Source organism: Mauremys mutica, chromosome 5 (genome assembly GCF_020497125.1).
Source record: "Mauremys mutica isolate MM-2020 ecotype Southern chromosome 5, ASM2049712v1, whole genome shotgun sequence".
NCBI lineage: Eukaryota > Metazoa > Chordata > Testudines > Geoemydidae > Mauremys > Mauremys mutica.
The window spans coordinates 99,889,191-99,900,224 of NC_059076.1; the positions used below are offsets into that span (position 1 = coordinate 99,889,191).

At 46.9% G+C, this 11,034-nt stretch overlaps 2 protein-coding genes across 5 annotated transcripts in view; both read right to left on the minus strand.

Annotated features, from left to right (window-relative positions):
- The window catches only part of CHRNA9 (cholinergic receptor nicotinic alpha 9 subunit), a 28,840-nt gene extending 22,734 nt beyond the window's left edge, over nt 1–6,106 (minus strand). For both annotated transcript variants that reach the window (XM_045017529.1, XM_045017526.1), the window contains exon 1: nt 5,767–6,106. The gene's annotated coding sequence lies outside the window, so the exon portion shown is untranslated. The remainder of the gene's footprint in view (nt 1–5,766) is intronic.
- A 775-nt stretch (nt 6,107–6,881) lies between these two features.
- On the minus strand, nt 6,882–10,560 carry LOC123371513. 3 transcript variants are annotated; one of them, XM_045019222.1, is made up of 3 exons: nt 10,129–10,560; nt 7,412–8,156; nt 6,882–7,315 (listed from the first exon to the last, which is right to left on the minus strand). In XM_045019222.1, the coding sequence occupies exons 1-3, from the start codon at nt 10,475–10,477 to the stop codon at nt 7,198–7,200; spliced, it is 1,212 nt and encodes a 403-aa protein (XP_044875157.1). In that variant the 5' UTR covers nt 10,478–10,560; the 3' UTR covers nt 6,882–7,197. The 3 variants fall into 3 exon arrangements, 2 of the variants coding, with proteins under 2 accessions (XP_044875157.1, XP_044875156.1); XM_045019221.1 differs by having other exon boundaries at nt 6,882–8,156; nt 10,129–10,559; XR_006579820.1 differs by lacking the exon at nt 10,129–10,560 and adding an exon at nt 9,740–9,873 and having other exon boundaries at nt 6,882–8,156.
- Nucleotides 10,561–11,034: the final 474 nt, after the last annotated feature.

Consider the following 11,034-nt stretch of genomic DNA (forward strand, 5'->3'; position numbering starts at 1 on the left):
TTTTTGCCACAATGGCTTTTTGGACATCTGAAAGCATTATGGAGTCCAAAAAACACTAGACTGAGTTAATAAACTGTAACTTCAATCTTGCTTCCGTGCACCTTTAGCCAGTTGCTTTCCATCCAGGCATTGATTTTGGCCAGGCACTGAAAGTGCTTGGAGATGGTACTGCTTACATTTAATGTAAAGATATAGAAATAGATGTCTGTATAATCTCTCTCAACAGCTTCCTATAGGATGAACAGTTGCCCCTAAAAATCCCCCTAAGGGGAATGACCTGGACCATATCAGGGTATTTCCATTTGTCCCTAGCTCTTTGGACATGGGATTTGGTGATCAAAGTATACAAAAAATTGTAGAAAGGGCCAGGTGCAATCATGGATGTTCTCTTACCTACAAAGGAGAAAATCACCCACCACAGCAACAAGTGGTGTATCTATCTAATGCCCTGGACTGGTTCTAGCTAGCTGCTAGCTACTCAACTTCAGGGGGTATAGAACAGAGACAGGAGGACTGTCAGCCTGTCTTGAGCCCTCCCTATCTCCAACTTTCCTGCAGTCCAGGGGCCTGAGTGAACTCTGGGGCACAGAACCTCCATTATGAGAAATGTTAGTGCCTGATGGACTGGGTGCCAGCCCACTGCCTAGACATTTGATTACTCTTGTCAGAGCTGTACCAGTAACCCTACTGCATAAGCAGTAACACTGGGCACTTTAAGAAAGGGTGCACTACCCTAATCATACTAGCAGGATGTACCTATGTGGAAGTTTCCTCTCTTTAAGTGATCACAATTCCTTTAGTCATTAGCTATTACATTTCCAGACTCTGCATGTTACATTTCTAAGGGTGAGAACTGACTGAACTTGTAATCATTTATCATTTCTGAAAATTACCTTGCATAAAATTAGATAATCCCCTTGTTTCTTAAATCAGTGAATGCTGTTGTTAAATTGAAATAAAAGAAAAGGGGATGTATCATCCTTGAAAAGTCTGCCTGTCACACCCACAAATAGACTTAATTTGGTACTGGAGCTTCAAATATAACTGTCATTTTGGGATTCTGAGTTGATAAGACATAACACTCTTGAAGGCTAAGTAGAAAATAAAAGTTTCACTTCAGGCATGGCTACACTTGCAGACAGAGCACCAGGAGTTAAATCAGCCCTCAGAGACCATAGCAGGGAAATCACTGCCATGTGTTCACACTGTTAGCTGCAAGCGCAATGGCGTGGCCACATTTGCGGCACTTGCAGCAGCATTGGGAGCAGTGCATTATGGGCAGCTATCCCACAGAGCACCTCTTCCCATTCTTGTGCTGTGGCTTGTGGGAAGGGGGGGCATTCTGGGTCCTGTCCCAATGCCCCGTGATACATCGCTTTGCATCCCAGCAATCCCTGTGCTTCCATCTACATTTGGTGCCATCTTTCAATGGTTTTTGTACTGCGCATTATGTCTTCCCTTTCCGTCTGCAGGAATGGATCCCGAACTTGTGTAGAATATGCTGATGGGGTCTCGCCAGCACATCACAAATTGCAGTCAAGTTACTCCTTAAACTACAAACTGACAGTGTGGAGTCCGAAGATGATGTCGACTTGCATAACGCATATGACACGAGATCGCTTGTGGCATTCACGGACATGCTCACTACAGTGGAAAGCCACTTTTGGGCTCGGAAAACAAGCCCTGAGTGGTGGGATCACATTGTTGTGCAAGTCTGGAATGATGAGCAGTGGCTGCAGAACTTTTGGATGAGGAAAGCCACTTACATGGGACTGTGTGCTGAGCTCATCTCAACCCTGCAGCACGAGAACACAAGATTGAGACCTGCCATGCCCATGGAAAAGTGGGTGGGGTGGCTATTGCAATCTGGAAACTGGCAACTCCAGACAGCTACCGATCAGTTGCTAACCAGTTTAGAGTGGGAAGTCGACGGTTGGAATCATGTTGATGCAAGTTTGCAGGGCCATTAATCGCATCCTGCTCAGAAGAAACGTGACTAAGCAACATGCATGACATTTTGCACAAATAGGTTTCCCTAACTTCAGAGGGATAATAGATGGGACACATATTCCAATTCTGGCACCAGATCACCTAGCCTCTGAGTACATAAATTGTAAGGGGTGTTTCTCTATGGTTCTCCAGGCACTTGTGGATCACCTTGGGAGTTTCATGGACATTAGGCAGGCTGGTCTGGAAAGGCGCATCTTTCGGAACACAGGCCTGTTCAGGAAGCTGCAAGCCAGGACTTTCTTCCCATTCCAGATCACCATAGGGGAAGTCGAAATGCTCATTGTGATCCTTGGAGACTCCACTTACCCGTACCCTGCTCTCCAGCTGTAAGGCCTGGTCTATACTGGGCGGGGGGGGGGGGGTGTGAATCGATCTAAGATATGCAACTTCAGCTACGAGAATAGCATAGCTGAAGTCAACATATCTTAGATCAACTTACCTCCTGTCCTCACAGTGTGGGATCAATGGCCACGGTTCCCGTCAACTCCGCTTCCACCTCTCACCCTGGTGGAGTTCCGGAGTCGACAGCAGTGTTCGAGGATCGATTTATTGCGTCTATCCGCCAGTAGTGTGGACGTTAAGGTAGAAGACAAAGAATTAGCAGTGCAAGAGTTCACATCAGAAAGAAAAGCTGTTTAGAGGTTACATAGGCAACGCTATGGATTCTCTCCAAAGCCTCAGGACTGCAGCAGAGAGATTAGGACTCTAATCTCAGGAGAGATCAGCATCTCTACTGAACTTTTTCTGAAGTCTCCCATTGTTTTAGTGCCAATGCAACTTCAGTAATAGCAATGGTGAGAGCAATACAGTAGACTGACAACCAGCATTTGGCAGTTAGCCAATCTATACAAGTGCTCTCAAAACTGCATCAAGGTTATAGCAACAAGCTCATTATAAAATGTTAGAAGGAAGCCACTCACTCAGTTGCAGAGTTGGAAGTAATCTATAGCAGTAATGGACAGCAGCAGGGAAAAAAAAAAAAGGATTGAAAGCAGCAGGGCCGGCTCCAGCGTTTTTGCTGCCCCAAGTGGCACAAAAAAAAGCCACGATCGGCACTTCTACCATCACCGCTTCATTCTTCAGTGGCAGGTCCTTCCCTCTGAGGGGGACTGAGGGACCCGTCGCCAAATTGTCGGACATGCCGCCCCTTTTCCTTGGCTGCACCAAGCACCTGCTTGCTGCGCTGGTGCCTGGAGCCGGCCCTGGAAAGCAGCAGCAGAGGCAGACAGGTTAACTAGAGACCAACAGGTATAAGGTAATCAGGGAAGAGTAAGCAGTATTGGACAGCAATTATTCAGACAAGAATTAGAATTAGTGAGAAATTAGAAAAGCTGCATTTAGTAAAGACCAGGTTGAGAGAGGAACCTAAATAGCAAATGGAGGAGTTAGTCCAAAGACTGTTAGATAATTTAGATAAAAACAGTGGAATCGGTCATGTGATATATGGAAACGGAGAGAAAAATGATACTGTAATTAGCTTTGAAATCATGGAAAGAAAAAAATGACATCAGGGTAGTTAGAATACAGAAGTCAGTGAAACTCTAGAATCTAAGGTTAGACCAAAATAAATGGAGAAAGGCTGGGACAAGCAAGACAAGAATCCAACATTGTCACACAGATAAAGCAGTGACAAGATAAAAAGTTTCAGTAGCATTTAAACTCACCATTTTAAATGCATTTTCTGGGGTCTCTTTTAGAAGGGCTAACTGGTAACTATCTATAGACTTACAATTGTCCTTTGCACATGGGAGTGGCAGCTAAGTTTCAGAGGTAGTCTGCTGAACTCTAGACTTCTTGAGGACGATAATCTAGCCCGCTGATTTCAGAATTATTTCCAAGGACAACATTGCCTGAATTTTCTCCCATGGAACTCAAGCTATCAGTCAACTTCAGTATATCTAGCATCATCATTGAAAGTATGTTTACTAAAACAAACTTAGGGTAAGTGAAAATAGCAAAAATAGAAACTGGGTTAAGTAACAGCTTATATTTAATGTTTAAAATGGTAGTATAGAAGAAGTGGAAGCAACCAGTAGAAAGCATCCTGGGATCTAGATATCTGTATTGGTTGAAAATGGGTTTGGTTGGGGGGAGGGAGGAGAATAAGCTTCTCAAAGCCTCTCCCATACTACAGTGTGATCCTAATTTGGGATAACATTCAGTGCTACATCATTAGGAGATATGCAGTAACTAGGGGATGGGAGCTCTTGTACTGTCCTACTCCTTGGCTGCTCTAGCATGACCTTAGACAGCCCTGGGAAGCTGCCTGAGTTATAGCAGTCTACCCCAAGCTACCCCTGTGGGCCAAGCAGCATCTTGAATCTCTGCAGGCCACAGCCTCCTGTACACAGGGGCTGCCCCTAGGTAGGCAGCCTTATAGTCAAGTTCCTCAGTGCCACATCCAGGGCTTTTATAAGAACGGCCATACCAGGTCAGACCAATGGTCCATCTAGCCCAGTATCCTGTCTACCGACAGTGGCCAATGCCAGGTGCCTCAGAGGGAGTGAACCTAACAGGGAATGATCAAGTGATCTCTCTCCTGCCATCCATCTCCATCCTCTGACAAACAGAGGCTAGAGACACCATTCCTTACTCATCCTGGCTAACAGCCATTTATGGACTTAACCTCCATGAATTTATCCAGTTCTCCTTTAAACGCTGTTATAGTCCTAGCCTTCATAACCTCCTCAGGCACGGAGGAGTTCCACAAGTTGACTGTGCACTGCGTGAAGAACTTCCTTTTATTTGTTTTAAACCTGCTCCCTATTAATTTCATTTGGTGACCCCTAGTTTTTGTATTATGGGAATAAGTAAATAACTTTTCCTTATCCACTTTCTCCACATCACTCATGATTTTATATACCTCTATCATATACCCCCTTAGTCTCGTCTTTTCCAAGCTGAAGAGTTAAATATCTTAAAGAGTTTTAAATACCTTTATGCTACTTCTGTCTTCATCTGGTTAAATGGGCCAGAGCAGGGATTCCAGTCTTCCACCTAGTTTCCAATTCCAGCCCTATGAAGAGTTTGTTGTGTGCCCCAGCAAAAGGCCCTTCACGGTTACTGAAGGATTCGTTAATGCTCCCAGTTTATAGGTCAGTACATTTTAACTAATCTTTAGCAACGTTAGAAGGATTGAGCTGTCTTCAATAATCTCAACTTCCCTGGCCAACAGGCAAAGGGTCAGTGGAGAGACTTGAAGTTGATACTGGAAATCTAAATGCTCTGAACTCTCAGCCTTAAGTGTGACTGACTAGTTGGATCACAGAAACCTCTTTGGGACTGCCAGCTAATGTGCCAAGACTACTTCTGCCCCTGCTTTCCCTACCATCTTGGGATTCCTGCACCCTGTCTTGTTGAGCCAGACACACCAGTCTGCTCCAACACAGACCCAGGGTCTGAACCACAGGCCCCAAAGCTATCAACTTAACTGAAAGCAGCTTAAGAAGTGTTCCTGTCTTTAACACTCAGAGGCCCAACTCCCATCCAAACCCCAGATAAATCCATTTTACTCTGTATAAAGCTTATACAGGGTAAACTCAAATTGTTCGCCCTCTAACACTGATAGAGAGAGATGCACAGCTGTTTGCCCCCACTGGGTATTAATACATACTCTGGGTTAATTAAGAAGTGATTTTAGTAAGGATTTAAGTGGTTCCAAGTAATAGACAGAACAAAGTGAATTACCAAAAAATAAAATAGAACATGCAACTCTGTCTAATAAAGTAAGCAAACTGAATACAGATAAAACCTCACCTTCAGAGGTGATCCAGTAAGCTTCCCTTTACAGACTAGCCTCCTTCTAGTCTGGGTCCAGCAATCACTCACATCCCCTGTAGTTACTGTCCTTTGTTCCAGTTTCTCAGCCTCTCCACTCCCAAAGATACCTATCTCCTGAGCCAGCTGAAGACAAAAATGGAGACATCTCCCAGGGGTTTAAATAGACTCTTGTGGGTGGACACCCACTACTCTCTCTCCTATGCAAAGTCCCGCTCCAAGATGGCATTTTGGAGTCATGTCCATGCATGACTCAGTTTTTACAGGCAGCAGCCATTGTTTACATGCTACCCTCAACATCCTCAGGTAGACTTATGTGGATTGGAGCCTTCCAAGATTCATTGTCCTTTAAGTGTTTCTTGATTGGGCACTTAATTTGCTCCTTAGAAATCAAGCAAGTATACAGCCAATATTCATAACTTCAAGTACAAAAGTGATACATGAATACAAATAGGAGGAATGTATTCAGTAGATCAAAACCTTTACCAGAGATGTTTTACATGGCATATGTAAACATATTCCAGTTATGTCATATATGTACCTTCATAAGCATATTTCCATAAAGCCTCATGGGGTACACCATCAGTGACCATTAGCAAGCTTCTGGTAGAATTTGGTGCATTATTATATTTACCCCATCTAGGTCTCAGACTGATATTAGCTGTTGGAAGGGTTGCTAAAACAGTCTGTAGTCAATTATGCACTTTGGATATCCATATAGATAACATGATTCCAGAAGGAATTAACTAAGTTCTTGCCCTCAATGAGTTCTAGTGACAGCAAGCTTAAGAGCTTTTTTCTGCCATCCTTTTATTTAAACTAGTGTTCTGAATTTCCCCTTTAATTTCATTGAACACATCTTGTTCTTACAATTATCTATAATTTGTATACACTTTGCCTAAAGTTATATTTAGAAAGTTTCAGTTTAGCAATATACTGCTTGCAATCCCCACATACAAGATTGTTTGTCCTCATGTCCCAAGTAAATATACCATTGAGTCTAACAGCAATAAGGCTGCAAGTCTTAGTTTATTTGCTGCTGAGATGTGGCATACAAACAGTTTGTTGACTTGCCACAATGAAGGTCAGGCAAGTTTGAAAAGAGACTGCACTGCAAGTTTATTGATCATGAAGACCTTACTAGATAAGCAATTCTTGCAAGTTAATTTTGCAAAGAGACATGGAAGTCCAATCCCCAACAGACAGATATAGCTTACAAACAAATGCAGAGGGCAGCACACTGCAAACTTCAGAAAAGTCAATTAACTAGAATGTTCTCTGAAAAAGTTGCTCCATTACTTTGAAGATTATGCATCAGAGCACTAGATCACACACTGTAGGAAACAATACTGCATCAGCAAGGGGAATAGACCAGATAACATTAGCTGTTCTTTTGGCTTCTGTGGTTGACTACTTCTGTCTCCTCTTTGGGTGGATACCTTGCCACCTGCCCAGGCGCAAAATAGTTTCTTCAGAACATCTATAGCGTGCAGCAGTCACAACAGCTCCCAACCAGAAAGAATGTACACCATATTGCTCTGGACAAAGGCCAAGTAACCTTAAAGCAGAACGGAAGACAGCCAAGAACTGTCTCCTTGTCAATGGTGTGCCATCCCAGTGTACAAAGAGAGGCCCATCCCCTCGTGGCCTGGCTGCCACGTAATTGCACAGTGCCTCAACAGGGCATACCCATGTCTCTCTAGATAATCCAAGAGAGATCAAAAACCTTTCTTGGCCCAGGTAGGACGTATGCAGGTAAATGTTCACTCTTTCCTCAGTCAGCTGGACATCACTCATATACAGGAGCTCTGGCTGTGCCCAGTTGTGGTGCTCTGCTACCACCTCTTCCACCCGAAGAGCCCCAAAAAAAGTCACAGTAAATAAGGCACGGAACAACAAACATTCATAAAGAGAGCTACACACAGATTGTACTGTGCCCAAGAGAGATCGCAACACCTCAATGGTTACATGAGATCTGCAATATCTTTGATTACCTTCCCTCCACTGCAACCCTGCCACTATATGACATGTTACAAAATCTTGAAGAGGATCAGGGTGACCTGTGATTTTGGAAATATAGGAGAGTGCTGCCAAATACATCAGTATTTTCGGTGAAGACAAGCCTTGTAATTCCATAGCCACCACAAACCCTCTAATTTGATCCTCTGGAACTGGCCAAACTGCAGGCATTCCCATCTCTTCTCTAAAGAGAAAAAAGTGCATCAGGCCTGCATGGTAGGCTTGCCAAATTCTGGCATCACCTGAACGCTCCAACAAGTCCAAGGCCTTCCAGGGCCAAGGGCCCAACGTATGCTGCTCAGAGACGAGGCTAGGTCCATCTCCTATATGAGGTCCAGAAATACATCCACCTACAATAAACAAAATCAGAATCAGTTAAATCTGACAAATCATGAAATAAGGGTTAAAAGTTGGACAGATGGCCATCCCCATTCTAGTCTCAGCACTTATTCACCTTATACCACACATTCTTTGGCATCTCAATGCTCTCCCACCACATGGCCTGCCAACAAAATGGGAGAAAATTCAGCAGCTGATGTCCCTGGAAATAATTTTGAAGTCAGTTGGCCAGATTACCCTCCCCAAAAAGTCTGGAGTTTAGCAGACTCTTGAAACCTAGCTGCCACCCTCTTAGGCAAAGTACAGTTGCAAGTCCACAGATAGTTTAAATACTACAAATGGTGAACTACAACAGGTACCACACTGGGCCAACCATCTCAAGGTGACAATCAAATAACTGTGGGTGCTGCAATAATGCTTGACATTTCCAAAAGCCCAATCGATGCAAGTTTTCTTTCCCCATGTGAAAGCAAACCAAATTGGTAAATTGAGAGATTTACCTTTACATTATACTAAAATGAGATTACATTAGTAATACTAGCCCTGTCAAGTCAAGCAAGCAAGGGGAGGATTATTAGTTTCACTGTTTAAAGCCTTTGACTCTTTTGCCAAGCCCTCTTGCACCCCATAAGAAAGCATTTAATAGAGATTCACCCATCTCTTCAATTGGAGGTTTGAGCTCAGAAGGGAGAGGACCAGGATGTAGCAAAGAATCCTGTGGCACCTTATAGACTAACAGACGTTTTGCAGCATGAGCTTTCGTGGGTGAATACCCACTTCTTCGGATGCAAGTGGTGGAAATTTCCTGGGGCAGGTATATATAAGCAAGCAAGAAGCAAGCTAGAGATAACGAGGTTAGATCAATCAGGGTGGATGAGGCCCTGTTCTAGCAGTTGAGGTGTGAAAACCAAGGGAGGAGAAACTGGTTCTGTAATTGGCAAGCCATTCACAGTCTTTGTTTAGTCCTGAGCTGATGGTGTCAAATTTGCAGATGAACTGGAGCTCAGCAGTTTCTCTTTGAAGTCTGGTCCTAAAGTTTTTTTGTTGTAGGATGGCCACCTTAAGATCTGCTATTGTGTGGCCAGGGAGGTTGAAGTGTTCTCCTACAGGTTTTTGTATATTGCCATTCCTAATGTCTGATTTGTGTCCATTTATCCTTTTCCTTAGAGACTGTCCAGTTTGGCCGATGTACATAGCAGAGGGGCATTGCTGGCATATATTACATTGGTGGAAGTGCAGGTGAATGAACCGGTGATGTTGTGGCTGATCTGGTTTGGTCCTGTGATGGTGTTGCTGGTGTAGATATGTGGGCAGAGTTGGCATCAGGATGTGTGCTTTTACCGTGTCTAAGGTAAATAAGCAAGCCATAAACCCTATTAAAAACCCCAAACGCTTAGACCTTTGTCAGAGATCAAAGGATTGTTCTGAAGCTTTTAAATCCTTTGTAGATTTTTACTTAAAGATATTCTATCTTCCTGTACAGCCTCTCCCCGCTGCCGGCAGTATCAAACGCCAGGCCTCACATATGTCAACCCCAGAGAAGGAAGTGGAGCCGCGTCTCCAGGTGTATTGTCAGAGGCTGTTGTTTACTAACCCTCCAGCGGGCTCGAGCACGTACATGAGAAGCGGCCGGGGAAAGCGGGAGCGAGGGGAGAAACACCCTACTCCCGAGGAGCGCGGGGCACACCGCACCGCCCGCACGGCGGGAGCTGGCCGCCGCCCAGGCGTGTCCCCATCCTCGCGCCTTCCGCGTGGAGCTGGTGCTGTGACACAGCCCCACGCCCCGCCGCGACACCCACCCGCGGCCCCGTGGAAGCCGCGCTGGCCGTTGTCCCCGCGCACACCCCGCCACCCCCCACTGCCCAAGCCGCGCAGAGCGGGGAACGCCCCCCGTGGCCTGGGCCCGAGCCGCCCGGCAGCGGCGGCCGCGCCGCCATGCACGCTGGGGAGTGGAGTCCCCGCCGGCCGCAGCCCAGCACTCACCCTTGGGCGCGTCTCCTAACGCCTGTTCCGCGGCGGCTGCCGCCAGGGCCGCTCCGGCGTCTCCCCCAGCGGCGAGGCGACCCCACTGCTCCCTGCGGCTCCGCGTCCTCGCCCGGCCCGCGGCCGCACGGGGACCTGGGCTTGTGCTGACGCTGCTTGCGGCTGCCCAACGGCCACCGCGCCTGCTGCGGCTCGAGGCGGGCGGCGAGCGCGGGGCCGCCCGCTGGGAGAGACTCTCCGCCAGCCACCCCATGCCGGGCTCCCGGGCCAGGAGCCCCAGCATCGCCCAGAACGGGCGGGCGGCGGGCTCGGCCGTGCCCTGCGGGCAGCGGCCCCTCCAGCCGGGCATGGGCGGCACGATGGCAGCGGCCTCTCCCGGTGTGAAGCGGCAAAACCGCTGCCGCCAATGAGCGTCCTAATTACAACACGCGGCGCCGCCTCCTGCCCTTTTTGTATCTGAGCCTGCCCACTCCGAGCCAATCGGGGCGCCTCGCGGTTTTTTCCGACTCTCCTGATTGGTAAAATTGGCGATTGACAAGCCGAAGTTGCACCGCCCACTCCTGAGGACGCTGCGATTCGCTGGTGTCTTGACCAATGACTGGGCAGGGTGCTCCTCGCACCCAAGTGGTTGCTCAGGCGCGTGGCTAAGGGGCTGTGCGGGAAGCCGCGCTCGGTGCCAACAGCGCGCTAGGTCGCGGATTGCGGAGTCACCGAGACATGCAAGGCGAGGTGCAAACACCGGGCTGGGCTGGGCTGGGCTGGGTCGCTGGGGGGAGGGAGATTTTGCTCAACGAGGTGTTAGTAACTCCTTAAGGAGTGTGAGACCCACATCTACCCATAGTTACTTGGATGACAGTAGTGCAGGGCAAGGGCCCCACCATACCTTCCTGAGTAGTTCCAGTTCTC